Genomic DNA, 19,359 nt, shown 5'->3' with positions numbered 1-19,359 from the left:
ATGCTACGGCACTCCAACATACCAACAAAGCACATGGCCATAAATTATAGGTGAAGCTCTACAAATCATGAACACTGAGCTCCTACTAGAACTCAGTAGAACAAGCTCAAAATAGCATGGAAAAAATGCAAATGATAACAGATTCACAGACTTGGAGAAAATACTAAACATGTCAAAACAGTATCATATAGCAATGTTTAGAGCTAGCAAACAACATGCTACAGGAACATATCATGGCAAACAAGGAATGGCATGCTAGTACTCAAAGCATAGAACAAAACTCCCTTACTGAACTTTACCCAAAGATGCATGGAAAATTATGTGGCACCCATGCAAACATGGCAAATTATATGATCAATTTCAGACTTGGAAGAAAAAAACAGAGCATGGCAGAAACAGATTCATGATAGCAACTTTGCAAGCCCAAACCACTCACCAAAAAGCATTTCATGGCATAACAAGGTAACCAACAGTAGTTAGACATGTTCAAGAAGCTAAGCGTGGCAAGAGAAAGTTCATAGGGTACATGTGTCACTAGAAACACACATGGCAAAACGGAATATCATGTTAACAATTTGCCAAGAACAATATTTAGCGAAAGTAGAGCATGGTATTGACAAGCTAGAGTACTCAATAATTGCAACCAGTGCCATGAATGGATAGAGCAATACCACATCTTCAAAAAACTCTGGGTGAACTATCTCAAAATGTACATGGATCTCATGGTAGGAACAAGTTTACATAGCATCAAAATGTAACAGGAAAAGACTGCAAAATATTCTAAGTGTCTGAAAACAGCAACATCACATAGCCTACTTTGCATGCTTGTGATAGTCACCACACAGATCATAAAAATACAAGGCTTCCACCACTATAAAGATGGCATGATGGAGCTCATAAAACATGTAGACATGAAGCTCATAGGATGCACACACAAAATGAAATGAAAATGACAAATCATCAGGTTCTGTTAAATTCCAGCAGACAACATCATATAACACTTGTGCAACGAGGATTAGGGAATCAATATGGACAGTAACATGCATGCAAATGATACAAACATGAAGATCATCACGAGACGAATATTTTGATATATTATGCATGCAAAACGGAGTTATGAGTATGGAGATATAGCATGATGAACAGGGGCACATGATGTTGAAAATCTCCAAGACTTGGAAGTTTTCATACCCTTCCGGATCTAGGGTATCAAGCACGGATTACGAGGCTTGTCGGGAAACTCGCCGGATCTTTGCTGGAGTGGAGGAAGACGGCGGCCGGAGACGCGGGGCTCGCCGGAGTGGTGCGGAGCACCGGATCCGGGCCGGGGAAGGTGCAGGGCGAGGCTGGGCAGCGCGGTCGGTGTGTTGGTGGCGGTTGGCAGTGGTGTCGGTGCTAGCCGGCGACGGAGGGACAAGGCGGCGGCGCGGGGCTCCGGGCGGCGTTGCTATCGGCGCGGTGGCGGTGGTTGGCGGCAGGGACGAGGCGCGGGAGGCGCGGGGCGATGCGGGCGACGATGGGCCGGGAGGGCCCATTCCGGGCTCTCCGGGCCACGGCGGCGGGGACGGCCGGGTGGACACATGGCACGCATGGATTGGTCCGGGCGGCGGCAGCGCGGGTGTCCGGTGGTGCGGACACGTCTGGTGGCGACGGAAGTGATGGATCTAGGGGTTTATTCGTGAATTTCGAAGAGGGTCACATATTTATAGGTAGAGGGAGTTAGGAGAGTCCAAATGAGTTGCGGTTTTTGTCCACACGATCATGATCCAGCGACAGAGAGGATGGAGGGGATATAGATGGGTTAGTGGGCTGTTTTGGAGGGGTGTTGGTCTGTAACAAGAGAGAGGCTTATGAGGTTACCCAGTTAACCGTCGGGGCATCAAACGACCTTCAAATGGAACGAAATTTGACAGGCGGCCTACCGGTGATATGCCAAGGCCACGCGAAAAATATCGACCCATTCCAAGAACGTTTTTCTCCTACTCACGAAACGAGATTAGAGGGGTGCAACGGGTGCATGTGGGAGTGTCGAATTGCGAAACGGACAACGGAGAAAATGACCGGATGCATGAGACGAACACGAATGCAAATGAGATGCACATGATGACATGAGATCGAATGCATGACATGAACAAAATGTGAAATGAAAGACAAAAGCCCAACCACGAAGGAAATATCATATCACATAGCCGGAAATGGCAAGAGTTGGAGTTACAAATATGGAAAGTTACATCCGGGGTGTTACAACATTCCACCACTATAAGAGGATCTCGTCCCGAGATCTAGGACTGAAAGAACTCCGGATATTCGGAACGGAGGTGATCCTCGCGTTCCCAGGTGGCTTCACGGTCGGAATGGTGCGACCACTTCACTTTCAAGAATTTGATTGACTTGTTGCGAGTCTTGCGCTCGGTTTCTTCAAGAATAGCAACGGGATGCTCATGATAAGACAAATCTTCTCGGAGGTCTATCTCTTCAAAGTTGATAGTGCGCTCGGGGGTCTTGATGCACTTGCGAAGTTGTGATACGTGAAACACACCATGCACATTTGCGAAGTTGGACGGAAGCTCGAGTTGATAAGCGAGGTCACCTCTTTGGCCAATGATCTTGAAAGGTCCCACGTATCTGGGGCAAACTTCCCTTTGATACCGAAGCATCGAGTGCCTTTCATTGGAGAGACGCGGAGGTAGATATGGTCTCCGATCTCGAAAGCCAAGTCACGATACTTGCTATCATAGTAACTCTTTTGGCGCGATTGCGCGGCTTTGAGATTTTCACGGATGACTTTACACATTTCTTCAGCTTCTATGATCAAGTCGTTGCCAAGAAGTTGGCGTTCACCAGTCTCTGACCAATTGAGAGTACGACACTTTCTGCCATATAGAATTTCAAATGGGGTCTTGCCCGAACTTGCTTGGAAGCTGTTGTTGTAGGAGAACTCGGCATAAGGGAGACAATCTTCCCACTTCATACCGAAAGAGATGACACAAGCCCTAAGCATGTCTTCGAGAATTTGATTGACTTGCTCGACTTGTCCACTTGTTTGAGGATAGAAAGCTTTGCTGAAGCGAATGTTGGTGCCCATGGCCTTCTGGAAGGAGTCCCAGAACTTAAAGTGAAAATGCTTTCGCGGTCTGAAGAGATCAATTGCAGAATACCGTGCAAGGAGACAATTCTGGAGGTGTATAGCTCTGCCAACTGAGCTGTTGTGATAGATTCTTTGATTGGAAAGAAATGAGCCACTTTGGTAAGCTTGTCAATGACAACGAAAATAGCATCATTCCCATGCTTGGCCTTAGGAAATCCAGTAACGAAGTCCATTTTAATATGATCAAACTTCCATTCTGGAATAGCAAGAGGTTGGAGGAGACCAGCTGGTCGTTGGTGTTCTGCTTTCAACCTTCAACATACATCACACTCATTCACGAATTGAGCAATCTCTCGCTTTATTTGAGTCCACCAATACGACTGCTTGAAGTCATGGTACAACTTCGAACTGCCTAGATGAATAGAAAGGAGAGAACTGTGCGCTTCGTTCATTATGACCTTCCTTAGATCACCTTTAGGAACCACAATCCGGCCTCGAAGAATAAAGTGTCTTTGTCATCAATGCGTTAGCACTTGTATTTGGGTAAGCCCTTGGCAATATCGTGTTTCACCTTCTTCACCATGGTGTCAAGGAGTTGTGCCTCACGAATTTGGTCTTTCAAAGTTGGAGTGACTTGAAGGTTGGCAAGACACTACAAGAAATATGTCAACTTGCGACCATCACTATTGGTCACTAAAAGGTAATTGTTTTTCATTTGCGACCTTTTTGCGACCAAAAATAGATGGTAAAAAGTTGGCGGTCATAAACTAAAATTAGCGACCTTCTTTGTGATATGTAAAAGGTCGTTGGTTCCACGACCAAATTTTTGGTCACTAGCAACCTTCCTAGGCCACGTAGGGATCCAGCGTGGCAAGCTGACGTGGATAAGAATCAGCCCGGTCCGATTCAACACTTTACATGGGCCAAGCCCAACAATTCAGCCTATTTGTGTTTTTTCTGTCAATTTTTGCTTGGGTTCGTGGGCCAAGCCCAATATTGCAGCCTTTTTATTTTCAGGGTCGTGATCCTTTTTTGGACCATTTCTTTTTTAGTTCGCATCTATTTCTCAATTGGGCCTCGGCCTTTTTACAGTCCATTTCCTTAGTTCTAGTTTTATTTTCATGTGAATATTATTTGGAAAATCACCTTTTTATATGCCAAATACTATTGGGTCCCACTTGTCAGGTTCTAATTAAAGATAGCCAATGTTTCAATTTCCACACAATTATTTCAGTCAAAACAGCAAACAAATGAGAATTATCAAACCAAATGCCAATTTCAGCTAATAGCACAATCTTTACATAATTCATTTCACCATTACATGTGATACTACTACAAATACACTCCAGACTTGTTCACTTTCAGGCTGGAGCTCCTTATATGAGAGGAAACACCATTTCTGGATATGTCCGTACAGGCTGAACAAAGGCATCTAACAATTAACCAAAAGAGTTAGAAACAAAATAAAAACAAATATAGAAAGCAGCTAGGGACTAAATCATGAAGCATCTCTACATGTAACATGTAACCGTAATAACCACAAGGACTAGCTGTTGCATGAATACCAAAAGTTCCAGAAATGGCGCACGACACGAACGATTTAAGATAACAAGACATATGTTCTACACTAATTTTACACAAATCATTATCAATTACAATTTACAACAGACTTAAAACAAAACACCATAGCTTCTGCATCACATAGGGAATCAACACAATAGTATATGTCATGGAATCATGGCCCATCGACCAAAGAACAAAAGAAAATAATGGGATAGACCGAAGACTTATCTAGTCAGAGAGGATATCATTGATGCAGTTGCAGCACGGCTACCTCAAGACTGTGAATGTTGTGCCATGGTCGGGGTTGACGCACTCTAGCAAGGTAAGCATCATGGCCTCATTGGGTCTGCGAGAATAAGAAAAGTATTAGCTATACTGCCTAGTAGGACTAGCTAGCATCTAGAGCATGCATTGACTGGACACATATTCCCATTAACAAAATGAAAAGAGTATCATCAGGATCATTACCTTCCCTCTTGTTGAAGTAGCAATGTCCGTTCTTTCTGCTCCATGACTAGCCTAAACAAAACAGCCTTGAAAAATAGAAAGAAGTCTCAGGTTTATCAACCACAGCAAAACAGCAGTGTGACCTGAAGAAGAATAGAAAGAGGTCTCAGGTTTATCAAGCACAACAAAACAGTAGTGTGACCATTAGTCATAGAACTGAATATAAAACAAAAGAGGTCTCAGGTTTAGACTGAAAAGGAAGAGCTAGTTATGCATGATGTCTTAGGTTTAAACAAAAGATCAAGACCACAATTTTAACAAGAGATATGTAGTCAGTCCAATTGAACAAGATCTGGACAGTAGCATTATGAGTATTTAAGTGGAGATGTAGCAGGAAATCAAATGAAGCAAGTTAACTGTTTGCATGGCATTCACCATAGTAGATAGTACTAACCCCAGTACACATGTATGCACAAATGATTTGCCCAAACAATGGCTAACTGAATTCACAATGAAGGAAATTTGGACTCGAGCTTAGTCAGTCCAACATAATCCATGCTACCCAACCACCTCCATTTATACAGTTGTTATTCTTTATCTTATCAGCCATGCCTATGCAGGAACTGAAAACCAGAACACATGTCTGCAGAAGTGAAAATTGCTGAAACAATGGCTAAATAAGAGATGCTACTCATCAGCAGAACTTGTTGGTCGTGTACGTTGTTATAGTAAAGCAGAAGCCTCTTGAACTCGAAGGCCTATAAAATAAAATGGATAAGTCAGATTGATTACTGTAGGTGCAACACATTTTCTGGAAGAGGCATAAGCATGACATGAAATAGATGTAGTATCATCACTACATGAAAGGAGCATTATACTTGGAAGGAAAAAACAACATTCTATCACCAAACAAACACTACCTGACAGGAAACTATGCATTTCGTCCTTGTATCCATTAGTAGCAGGTATTCAGCATCCTGTTTTTATCTGTCTAAAAATCAGCATGGCAACTTTGTACATGACTCAATCTTTGAGCATGGCAAAAATTATCCTAACTCTATGATGGTACCACATAAACTTGTATATGGCCGTCGACAGTGAAACTCCAATCACAAAATCAGCTATGCGTCTACTGCGTCAAGGCATGACATTGCAAAAAAATTCAGAAGATGGACCAAACAAATATAAATGAAGGTTCAGCAATAGGCTACCTGTAGAGAAATGAATCCAACAGCGGGGTCTTATGCTGTGCGTCACCATGGTGATCTAGCTCGAGCAGAGGCTGTGGCGTTGCCACGGCGAGATCCCTGTTTGGGGCTTGCATGAGCAAATCAGGGCGCGCCTCAGTCACACCATCAGCCTCTACCTACAGTAAGTGTTTGTAGTGTGAGGCCATGGATGCATTTGTCTGAATTTGTGTGTGACTGTTGCTCATTACATGCTGTGGTGGCAAGCAACAGTTACTACCATTTGCAGATCAAAAAGGACCACCCTGTATATATGCAACAATTACATGCTGTGGTTAGTGGTCACACGTCTCATACTGCATTATTAGTGCAGGGAAAAGGACAATGCATGCTGCATTATTTGAGACTGTCAACTGAAAACAGTAGTATTTCTGGCCATTGCTAGCTAGCATGTGAAAGAAAGAAAGAAAAATCACTAGTATAATGTCTGAAAAATCACTAGCTAGCATGCTACATTACTAGTCTGCCAATTATCCATTTCTGGTGAATTATGTCTGAAAAATGCAACGGAACGGAAACGAATTCAGGAAACACAACACGTAGAGCCACTGAAGAAATGAAATTGCGCAGGCGATTCAGGATATAATGACTCGCCCAGGCTCACGATACAATGGCTCGCACATGGCTTGCAAGGCCAATTAAGGATATTGACCCATCAGGGAAAAGCACAAAAATATTGTCTACAGGGATGCTTTGGTATAACCATGTACATGCCGTGTACTACAGCGTGATGTTTCTAATATGGTTGTATTTATGTAAATAGTACCCAGGAAAAATAATGTTAGATAGTGTTTCTGTCAATAGCCTGTACTTGTGAAAATTGTAGACCAAAAGATATGTTTGCATGGCTAATATTCTAGCATATACAATACTTAAATCTATAGATTTACCATCCCTTTCTCAGTTATAGCATATAATAGAAATCCAGGAACATAAATAAGCACATATCATTTTTTATGATAGCCATTGGGCTTCACAAGTATATGCAAGAAACAAACATTTTTTAGTTAACATACAACAGAAACATTTCGACAACAGGAGTGGGCACAGATCAGTTTCCTTTTTCATGTTTTGAATGGTCATACGGAATCAGAGGCATCCTCTTGCCTGTCTATCAGGAGCCTAGGAACCATATCACTGCAGCTAAACATCACAAATACAGTGCCCCTAGGCGAAATTCAGAATTCCCAACACCAATACTGTACCCACCCAGCCTTCCTCTCACACAAATTCAGAATTCCTCTCAGGCAGCACATGCGTAGCGCAAGGGAGATGTGGGAAATTAGCACGTAATTTATGTAGCAACATGGCTAATAGAGAGAGAAGAGGGGAATGAATGAATATTAATACCTGCTGATAGAGCTTGAGGTGCAGCTTGAGGGGCTCGACGTAGTCCTCGAAGCCGAGCGTGCCCATGGACCAGATCAGGTCGTCTCCGTTGATGGTCTTGCGCTTCTCCTTCACGCACTTGTCGCTGGCCCTGCGGCGCCCGGGATCACACACGAGTGTGCTCGTACCAGAGCGGCTCACCATGTCCCCGCGTTTGTTCTTGAGGGCGTAGGTGACGCGGGCCCACCGGATGGCCACCAGGCGCAACCCTCCGCCGCCTCCCCCCTCGCCGGCCTCCGCGTCCTCGCCCTCGTCATCCTCCGCTGGCGCGAGGAGGGCGCACCCGGCCCCCGCAGCGCCAACCCGCAGGAACAGCACGCGGCGAGGTGATGAGAAGAAGTCGGCGGTGTCGCCCCATGGCGCGCCACTCGTGTTGCTCCTGTGGATGCGCGGCGGCGAAGATGGGCGGCAAAGGTAGGGGAGAGGGATGGGAGGGAGGGTGCACACCGGCGCGAGCGGAGAGGGAGGCGGATCTCGATCTGGAGCAGCGGTGGGAGGTGGCTGCAAGGGATAGCGCTAGGGTTCGTGTGCGGGGCTGTGGGCCGGGCTTCGTGGGGTGAGAGGGTGTGTGATTTTCTGTTTGAGACAAAGAGGGGAGTGAGGGAGAAAGGGGTATCATCGGATCCGGGAGCACTTTACGGCATTGGAGGAGCGACCCAATACACGTTAAAACCATTTAAGTTGGTCGTAATCAATTAAAAATAAGGTGTTGAATCATATAAACAGTTTTATGATATGAGAAATTTTAAAAAAAAATTCTCATTGTATCAGCAAATCTCACCTAGTTTTTAGGAAAACTAACAAACTTGGAATTGGAATAAGGCAAATATCTTTTAAAAGTGTTATGAGAAATGAGTTTTTAGGAAAAAAACCATTTTCTATTTTCGGAGTGAAAAAAATATTTTTTTAGAGACGAATCTACCAAATATTTGTTTCAAAATGGCACGACACCATTTTTCAAAACTATAATACATTATTTTATGTACAGTTGACCAAATCTTAACATATAAAATGTTTTCGATCAACCTCTCATCAAAAAGACGAGTTATGTTTTCAAAAAGAATCTACCTGACCATTATTTTGTTTTTCTTCTATCTTTTCACATGAAAAATTAAAAAAGATGATTTCATATTGTGCACAAGGGTGCATCTTGGAATTCCAAGCAATGTTGCCTAAGGGAGTTTTCATTTTCTTTGCACAGAAAATTCATTTTCCATTTTTGAGTGCCCGAGATGAGTTTTTTTTTGTGAAGGACCTACCATATATTTGTTGCAAAACTGGACCAAATCAATTTTCTAAAATACTAGGCCATATTTAATTCGCAATTGATCAAATGGTTGGGTTTCAACATCTTTGATCCATCTCTGGTGAAAAACACAAATTTCTACTGATTCAATAGTAAGCGGGTCAAATTTGAGCTGTAGTTGTCTCATAGTTTGCTCTTTATTTTTCCAAAAATCATTTATAGGTACATAAGTATCTATTTAATCAGAGAAACATCAAAAGTTTTCCAAGATTCAACCACTAGCTAGGAACGGTCAAGCCCGCCGTTTTGACTGCATTTTCAAACGGGCATAAAAAATTCAAAAATAAAAATAAAAATTTGAAAAACCTTCGCATTGTGTCATTATATGTGACCAAGTTTTCAGGAAAAAAATAAACTTGTAATACTGCAATTATTTTAAAAAAGTGTTCTCAGAAATGAGCTACCATGCGTGAAGATTCCTCGCTTTCAAGCCAAATAATCAATCTTATGGCCACATTCATGGCATAGTTTGTTCAAATGATCTCATATTATGCACAAGGGTGCATCTTGGAATTTCAAACAATGTTGCTTAAGAGAGTTTTCATTTTCTTTGCACGGAAAATTCATTTTCCATTTTTTGAGTGCCCGGAATGAGTTTTTTTGTGAAGGACCTACCATATATTTGTTGCAAAATAGGACCAAACAATTTTCTAAAATACTAGGCCATATTTCATTCACAATTTACCAAATGGTTGGGTGTTAAAATATTTGATACACCTCTGGTGAAAAAGACAAATTTCTGCCGATTCAATAGGAAGCGGGTCAAATTTGAACTGCAGCTGCCTCATAGTTTGCTCTTTATTTTTTCCAAAAATCATTTGTAGGTACATAAGTATCTATTTAGTCAGAGAAATATCAAAAGTTTTCAAGATTCAACCACTAGCTAGGAACGGTCAAGCCTACCATTTTGACCGGATTTTGAAATGGGCATAAAAAATTCAAAAAAAATCAAAAAATTGGGAAACCTTCGCATTATGTCATTATATGTGACCAAGTTTCCAGGAAAAATAATAAACTTCTAATACGGCAATTATTTTTAAAAAGTGTTCTCAGAAATGAGCTATCGTGCCTGAAGATTCCTGGCTTTCAAGCCAAACGATCAATCTTATGGCCACATTCATGGCATAGTTTGTTCAAATGATCTCATATTATGCAAAAGGGTGCATCTTCGAATTCCAAACAATGTTGCCTAAGGGAGTTTTTATTTTATTTGCACGAAAAATTAATTTTTGCATTTTTTGAGTGCCCGAAATGAGTATTTTTTTTTAAGGACCTACCATATATTTGTTGCAAAATTGGACCAAATCAATTTTTTAAAATAGTAGGCCATATTTAATTCACAAATGACCAAATGGTTTGGTGTCAAAAGCTTTGATCCACCTCTGATGAAAAAGACAAATTTTCGCCGATTCAATAGGAAGCGGGTCAAATTTGAACTACAGCTGCCTCATAATTTGCTCTTTATTTTTTCCAAAAAAACATTTATACATACATAAGTATCTATTTAATCAGATAAACATCAAAAGTTTTCCAAGATTCAACAACTAACTAGGAACAGTCAAGCCCGTCGTTTTAACCGCATATTGAAACGGGCATAAAAAATTCAAAAAAATAAAAACTTTGGAAAACCTTCGCATTGTGTCATTATATGTGACCAAGTTTCCAGGAAAAATAATAAATTTTAATACGGCAATTATTTTTAAAAAGCGTTCTCAGAAATGAGCTATCATGCGTGAAGATTCATGGCTTTCAAGCGAAATAATCAATCTTATGGTCACATTCATGGCATAGTTTGTTCAAATGATCTCATATTATGCAAATGGGTGCATCTTCGAATTCCAAACGATGTTGCCTAAGGGAGTTTTTATTTTCTTTGCACGGAAAATTCATTTTGCATTTTTTGAGTGCCCGAAATGAGTTTTTTTTTGTGAAGGACCTACCATATATTTGTTTCCAAATTGGACTAAATCAATTTTATAAAATACCAGGCCATATTTAATGCACAATTGACCAAATGGTTGGGTGTCAAAAGCTTTGATCCACCTCTAGTGAAAAAGACAAATTTCCGTCGATTCAGTAGGAAGCGGGTCAAATTAGAACTGTAGTTGCCTCATAGTTTGCTATTTATTTTTCCCAAAAAAAATTTCTAGGTACATAAGTATCTATTTAATCAGAGAAACATCAAAAGTTTTCCAAGATTCAACCACTAGCTATCAACGATCAAGCCCGCCATTTTGACTACATTTTGAAACGAGCATAAAAATTCAAAAAAAATCAAAAAATTGGAAAACCTTCATATTGTGTCATTATATGTGACAAAGTTTCGAGGAAAAATAATAAATTGTAATACGGCAATTATTTTAAAAAAGTGTTCTAAAAAATGAGCTATCATGCGTGAAGATTAATGGCTTTCAAGCCAAATGAATAATCTTATGGCCACATTCATGGCATAGTTTGTTCAAATGATCTCATATTGTGCACAAAGGTGCATCTTGGAATTCCAAACAATGTTGCCTAAGGGACTTTTTCTTTGCACGGAAAATTCATTTTCCATTTTCCAAGTGCCCGAAATGAATTTTTTTTGTGAAGGACCTACCATATATTTGTTGCAAAATTGGACCAAATCAATTTTCTAAAATACTAGGCCATATTTAATGCACAATTGACAAAAATGGTTGGGCGTCAAAAGTTTTGATCCACCTCTGATGAAAAAGACAAATTTCCGCCGATTCAGTAGGAAATGGGTCAAATTTAAACTGTAACTGCCTTATAGTTTGCTCTTTATTTTTTAAAAAAAGCATTTCTTGTTATATAAGTATCTATTCAAGCAGAAATACATGGTTTGGTGGCGATACGTCGAGGTTTGGACGGTGGCCTAGGGCCCCAACTCCAAAGCGCGTAAACTCACATGCCCGCCGCGTGGTCACCGCGTGACTGTGGCATTTTCATGTGTTCTGGGCGGCCTAGGCATGTCTAGTGGGTTGGGAACTCCCCAGGTAGATTCTAGGAAGAAAATGACAGTAGAAGAATCTCAGGAGGAGACCGAACTATGCTCAAACATGAACTATGCTCAAATTTGATTAGCGGTACGGGGAACGCACATGGCCAATGGGCTTGAGTTTTGGCTGAGGATGATCAGCTACTAGGGAGACCGTCTTGGCAAATTTTGAGCTCAAATGGAGTAGCTTAGATGGCACTTGCTTTGTAAAGTACCACATCGGGCAAAAATATGGATGTTGAAGCTGGGATCAAACGGGTAAATGGATTGAGATGAAATTTGGAGGAGGGTGATAAGTTGGGAATATGAAGGGATTGTAAAATTTTCACTCCATTTGGATATATAAAAATGGTACTTCCTTCACTCTGCTCTCCACTGAACAGAAAATTGGAAAAAATATTGAGGGCAATTGGTTAAATTAAATGAGCTAAAATTTGGCATAGTGAGTTTGTATGGTCAGGGTCATGTCCTGGTAAATTGGCTACAATTATAAAGCAATATAAAATATAGTTGCTTCACAACCTAAAAATATTACTATAAACAAAGATTGGATGGTGAGCTATCATGGTTTGTTAGATGGAGCTAAAACTTTCTGGAGAGATATGATATGGGCATATAGTATATGTGGCAAGAATTCAACTCATTATAATATGCATAGCTAGTTCTTCCTTCACAAAGCTTCTAACTGAATGAAAACTTTGGAAATTTTCCGAGGAACATTTACTGGGCAAATGGAGCTAAAATTTGTCACAAGGCAATGATTTGGATAGGAAAGAGTGCCCAAAAATTCTGAGGTCAATCAAGTATATGTAAATAGCACTTCCTTCACAAAGTGTTGTTTTGAACAGAATAGGAAAATGAATATTGTTGAATTATATTTGAACTAGGTGAGGAAGGTTTTTTACATATTTGACGAAGATATGATCCAAAGAATTTATGAGAATTTTTTGGGAATCTTGGGGAAAACAGAAATATAGGTTGCTTCACAACCTAGGGCAAAAATTGACACATGGATCTGATAGATACTCAAAACTGATGAGGTGGCGCCTAGTCATAGCAATAAGTACCAATGCATCCATGTTCACAACCTCATGACCATTTATATTGGTCGTAATGAGGTAGAAATAAGGTCATCGACCACTCTTTTCTGCTTTATGACCATTTGGTGTAAGGCAATTTCAGGGTTCGAGCCCTTCCAAGCGAAATGGCTGTGGATTTACGACCAATTCAGCTGGGGTGACTAAGAGAATGTCACTAGTTGACATATTTCTTGTAGTGAGAAAACCTTGAGGAACAACATGGAGATTGAGCTTGCGGAAAGCTTCACAAAGATCCGGTTGAAATGGCTTGAGGATTAAGCTGTTGCAATAAGCCTTTCTGCTCAAAGCATCTGCAATCACATTGGCCTTGCCTGTAGTATATTCTATACTCAGATTGTACTCTTGAATCATGTCGACCCAACGAGTTTTCCTGAGGTTGAGGTTAGGTTGAGTGAAGATATACTTGAGGCTCTTGTGATCGGTGAAAATGTCCACTTGCCTTCCCAATAAGAGATGTCTCCATGTTATTAATGCATGGACAACTGTCGCCAACTCAAGATCGTGAGTGGGGTATAGTTCCTTTCGTTGGGCTTCAACTGACGAGAGGTATAAGCCACAACTTTCTTCTCTTGCATTAACACAACGTAGAGACCTTGCAAGGAGGCATCGCAGAAAACTTCGAATGGCTTGGATTCATCAGGAGGAGTTAAGACAGGAGCTGAGACAAGCTTCTCTTTTAGAGTGTTGAAAGCAACGTCACACTCAGGAGGTCAGACATACTTGACATGCTTCTGGAGGAGGCTGGAAAGAGGCTTTGCAATCTTATAGAAATTCTCAATGAATCTTCGGCAATAACTTGCAAGACCAAGGAAACAACGGAGCTGCTTGACAATCTAAGGAGGCTCCCAATTCACAATTGCAGAAACCTTCTCCGGATTAACAACAATGCCTTTGGCGGAGATGATATGACCAAGGTAAATAACTTCATCAAGCCAAAACTCACATTTGGAAAACATCGCATAGAATTGATACTCTCTGAGCTTGTCGAGAACCAATCGCAAATGCTTGGCATGATCCTTCTTATTCTTGCAGAAGACCAAGATATCATCGAGATACACCAGGACAAATTCATTTGTGTAGGGGTTGAAGATGAAGTTCATCATGCGAGAGAACATTGGAGGAGCATTAACAAGACCGAAAGACATGACGGTATATTCATAAGAACAAAAGCTTGTTCTGAATATTGTCTTGGGAATATCTTGTTCACAAATGTGAATCTGATGATAACCCATACGGAGGTCAAGCTTGGAGAATACTTTAGCACCTTTAAGTTGCTCGAATAGCTCATTGACGTTGGGAAGATGATACTTGTTCTTGATAGTCTTCTTGTTCAATGGACGGTAATAGACGCAAAGTCGGTCCGTGCCATCCTTCTTCTGGACAAAAAGAACACCACAACCCCATGGAGATGAACTCGGTCTGATCAAACCCAACCGCTCTTGTTCATCGAGCTGTTTCTTCAATTCCTTCAACTCCTTTGGTCCAAGCTTGTATGGATGCTTGCAAATGGGTTCAGTACCAGGCTCAAGATCGATAACGAATTCAACTGGCCGGTGAGGAGGCATTCCCCGGAAGCTCTTCTGGAAAGACGTCTTGGTACTCAGAAACGATTGGAGTCTGAGAAATTGCATCTAACTCACCCTTCTTGATGTAGGGTGGAACCCTATATGGTCGATCATTCACGAAAGGAGTGGATCCCGTGAAGAACACGAAGAACACAAGGGGAAATCACAAAGGGGCACAGAAATAAACACTCAAACCAACAAGATTAAGTCACACATGTGCTAGATACTCGAAACACGAGAGAAGATACAAGATCCAAAGTCAACAAGGGACGATACAAATGGTAGCCGGTCTTCTCCAAAGGAGGTTTTGATGGTCTTGTCCGTGAGGAGGTCTTGAATCCAAGTGGATCTTCTCCGAAGAGGTATCTGTCCCTCACGATGGAGTAGATCCGGATGGATGAGCGAAGCTCTATCTCACAAATGAGCTAACACAACGATAACCCTAAAACGTAGGTAGGAGGAGAGTATATATAAGTCTAGGGGCGAAAGGGTACATTGGCCTTGGCCCTTTACTGTGCGCAGACAGACGGGGCCGGACGTCCGGGCGTCGGGTCAGATGTCCAGGCCTTTGGGAGGAGCCGGATGTCCAGGCTGGCGGGGCTTCTCTTCTATCGTCTATTTGCAGCTTTTTCGGATATCCGGACGTTGGGGCCGGATTTTTGGGCCGGGCCAGATGTCCAGGATGGGGCCGGATGTCTGGGTCCTGTAGATGCTCGACAGTTGGAATGCTTCTTTAGATGATTTCTCCAGCGGCTGGATGTCCGGGCTCGGCGCCGGATGTCCGGGCCCTGGAGCTGTCTTCTTCTCCTTTCGGCGTTCCTCTTCATCCGTGGACTTGACGGCTTGTCCGTCTTCACGTGCCTCTTCGGGAGGGTCCTCTTGGTACCTAATCATGCACAACATTTTGGACTTAGGTAGTAGCCATGTCTCGAGAGGATCATATGTAATATCACTAAGGAGAGAAGTCACCTCGGTCTCGAGAGCTCTAGCTCTAGCTCGAGTCATAGGTTCTCTTGGCACTTCGTGAGACGATGGTAGGTCCATGGGGATGACCGTAGGATGCTCCGCATCATCTCCCCTCCCTAGGGGAAGATCCGACCTCGGATTGAAATCCTCATCACCATGGTAGGGTGAGAGATCTTTGACGTTGAAGATGTCGCTCACGGAGTACTTGTCGCTGGAATGTCGATCTTGTAGGCATTGTTGTTGTAGCGTTCAAGCACCTTAAAGGGTCCATCCGCTCGTGGACAAAGTTTGGACTTACGTTTGTTGGGGAAGCATTCCTTGCGAAGGTGTAGCCACACAAGATCTCCAATGTTGAACACCAAGGGGTGCTTGTTGAGCTTGGTCGCAAGTCATTGTACTTGGCGCTCGATGGTGTGCCTTGTATCTTCATGCACCTTCTTTAGATGGTTCACACCTGCACTTGCGTCCATATTGATGCTCTCTTGTAGTGGTAGAGGAAGAATGTCCAAAGGGGACAATGGGTTGAATCCGTAGACGACCTCAAAGGGGGACTTGCCGGTAGTTGAGTGTCTTGCGCGGTTGTAGGCGAAATCGGCGATAGGTAGACACTCCTCCCACTCCTTGATGTTATTCTTAATGAGCACGCGAAGTAGAGTGGAGAGTGTGCTGTTGGTCACCTCCGTTTGGCCGTCGGTTGGAGGATGCTAAGCCATGGAGAAGAGTAGCTTGATTACGAGCTTGGCGCATAGGGTCTTCCAAAAGTAACTCAAGAACTTGACATCGCGGTTCGAGACAATCGTCTTTGGCACTCCATGTAGCCGTAAGATTTCCCTACAAAAGATATTGGCAACATGTGAAGCATCGTCTATCCCGTTGCAAGGAATGAAATGTGCCATATTAGAGAATCGGTCCACAACAACAAATATCGAATCCTTTCCATTTCTAGTTCTAGGAAATCCAAGTATAAGATCCATGCTAATATCTTCCCAGGGTTGATATGGAATTGGGAGAGGCATGTAAAGGCCATGGGATTGAGCTTTAGACTTAGCTTTGTGATATGTAGAGCATCGGTTGGTGAAGCAGTTGACTTCGCGAAACATCTTGGGCCAATAATAGTTCTTGGAGAGCATAGCAAAAGTCTTGTCGCCTCCAAAATGTCCCATTAGTCCTCCTCCATGAGATTCCTGCAAAAACAACAAACGAAGAGAAGATTCGGGGATGCAAAGTTTGTTAGCTGTCATAAGATATCCATCTTTCATGTAATAGCATTCCCAAGATGTATGCGTCAAACACTTGGCATATGGAATAGAAAAAGTAGGATCATGTGCATACAAGTATTTTATGTGCTCAAAGCCAATGAAATCCAATTCAAGTTGAGTAACAAGCATGCATATGCAGGAAAGAGCGTCCATCACAACATTTTCCTTACCTTTGATGTACTTGATGACATAAGGAAAATACTCAATGAATTCACTCCATTTAGCATGCCGCTTGTTCAACTTGGTTTGACCCTTAAGGTATTTAAGCGTTTCATGATGGTATGAATGATAAATTCAAGAGGGCGAAGATAATGTTCCCATTCATGCAAAACTCGCACTAAAGCATATAACTCTTTGTCATACACTACAAAAAAATACACTTCCGTGATGAGACGTGTTTGTCACAGTAGGTCGCTTTTTTTGTCATGCATGTACATCCATGATAAATTTATGACAGAATCAAGATAGTCATACCTGTGCTGTCATAGAAGTGTTCCATGACATTATCAAAATTATCATCACGAAAGTGTCCACTTTCATGACGATAAATCGCGCATCACAGAGGTGCTTTCGTCAAGGGTGACCGACATGTGGCATCCACAGTAACAGAACGCTGTTAAGCTATTGGGTCAGGTTTTGGATCCGATAACCCATTAACAGCCCCTAACAATGGGGATTTTCCACGTGTAAAATCATCATTGGCTGGAGGAAACACGTGTCGGCTCATCGTTGGGACAGATGTCAACCACTCATTGGATGGAAGACGCCTATGATACGTCGACACGTGCCACTGATGAGGGACAAATTAGCGAGATGCTAATTTGTGCGTGTAGATGGCCTGATCTTTCACGGCGATGCTTGATCAACAGTTCGTCCGCCTGTTCCTCCTCGCAACCTTCAAGATAATTTTCACCCACGTACGAAAATACACAAATAAAAATAATGACCCCCTTGGATCAGCACGTAGGCGTCGATGTGATGATCAACCCTCAGTCGCTAGTAAATTTCCACGATGGGAAAATCACAGATAATACACAAGATATGGCCGCCCGTAACTCGGACGTTTTTCTGTATATCTCATACTCAAAAGAAAACTCAAAAACTGATCCCTATACACGACTGTAGCCTGGCATTTAAATAGCCGACTCACGTCCGTGCCAACAAGAAAAAGAACTAACACAAATATCTTCCTAAACAAGTCGTGCAAGACTTGAACTACTTTGAAGGAATCAAAATCTTAACAAACTAGGCAAATCATGATTACTACTCTATCTAAGAAACCTTCCTAATAAAATATTCTAGTTGACAATCTTGTACGTATGCATGCACTTTTGAGATTGCATGCAAACGCCTTGTTCCATGGCAATCAAAATTGCACCGATCCTGATCCATTCTGGTGGAGTTCTAAACGTGGGTTGCACCTCTTCTGGTTCTAGCTCCTTGCTCGTCATCGGTTGAATAATGTTGTTGTGAACCCCTAGCACTTGTACATATTTATTTTCATCTCTTATTTTTGGACCACATAATACTCGCAACTTTCCGTCCGTTCCACGATGAATATTATGTTGCATCGCACTGGGTCTGCTCTGACAAGGTATATTATAGTTCTTTGTACCATAGTTTGAGTGAGTAATTAAATTACCACTCATCTCTTTCATTGAATTACCGTGTGTCACCATGGTCATATCAGGCACGGCCCAAAAGAGGCCCATTCCTGTGAAAAGGCCGGCCCGTTTGACTTGGACAAAAGCTGGCGGGCCGGCACATGGAAAGCGTGTTAACAGCATGTTCGAATATAGCCCATTTACAGCCCGCTAACCCAAGGCCCGTTATGCCCTATCCAAATTAGGCCCAGTAGCATCATCTGGGCCATCCAATATGATTCCAGCCCGTTTTCACTTCTGGCCCATGTATGGCCCATGACGTATTTTGTCCCATATGAGGCCATATGTAACTCTTGGCCTACTAATGGCCCGTGGTGAAACTGTCCCATAATGAACAGTGTATCACTTTACACTCATTAACGGCCCGTGGTGAAACTGGCCCGTAATGAACAGTGTATCACTTTATACCCATTAATGACCCGTTATTCCGTTGGGCCATTTCCAGCCCATGTTATCTTTCGGCCTTCTTAGAGCCCATTTATTCTTGGGCTCATTTCCAGCATTCCTTTACTTATGACCCATTACTGTCATTTTCTACTTGTGGGCCAAATTCAGCCCGTGGTTACAGTCGGCCCGTTTGTGGTCCGTTAATATGTTGGGCCGATTTCATAGCGTCATCAAATATGACCTATTAACGATGGCCTGTTATGGTCGGCCCATGAACGGACGATTCCAACTCTAGCTCGTTTACAACCATAATGCGGTCTGTTTGGCCCATGTTTGGCCAATCGATTATATGGCCCGTATAAGGCCCATTGATAATACGG

At 42.2% G+C, this 19,359-nt stretch overlaps 1 protein-coding gene across 1 annotated transcript; it reads right to left on the bottom strand.

The window, feature by feature from the left end:
- Positions 1-4,345: 4,345 nt before the first annotated feature.
- Positions 4,346-18,379, bottom strand: LOC119272254. The gene is made up of 6 exons (XM_037553778.1): positions 18,350-18,379; positions 7,696-8,250; positions 6,310-6,464; positions 5,818-5,856; positions 5,120-5,241; positions 4,346-4,997 (listed from the first exon to the last, which is right to left on the bottom strand). Exons 1-5 carry the CDS (start codon positions 18,377-18,379, stop codon positions 5,166-5,168), a joined length of 855 nt encoding a protein of 284 aa, XP_037409675.1. The 3' UTR covers positions 4,346-4,997; positions 5,120-5,165.
- Between the last annotated feature and the right edge of the window lie 980 nt (positions 18,380-19,359).

This window comes from Triticum dicoccoides, chromosome 3A (assembly GCF_002162155.2).
Source record: "Triticum dicoccoides isolate Atlit2015 ecotype Zavitan chromosome 3A, WEW_v2.0, whole genome shotgun sequence".
In the NCBI taxonomy this organism is placed as follows: domain Eukaryota; kingdom Viridiplantae; phylum Streptophyta; class Magnoliopsida; order Poales; family Poaceae; genus Triticum; species Triticum dicoccoides.
This window is presented reverse-complemented; position numbering and strand designations above follow the sequence as displayed.

Bases quoted from the DNA above. Each gene is read 5' to 3' on its own strand.
- LOC119272254 (XM_037553778.1), bottom strand. From the start codon at position 18,379: ATGACGAGCAAGGAGCTAGAACCAGAAGAG. The intron at 8,251-18,349 runs GTGCAACCCACG...CACGAACCCTAG, and splicing joins AGGAGCTAGAACCAGAAGAG to CGCTATCCCTTGCAGCCACC. The intron at 5,242-5,817 runs GTACACGACCAA...ATTCTTCTTCAG, and splicing joins TTCTGCTTTACTATAACAAC to GTCACACTGCTGTTTTGCTG.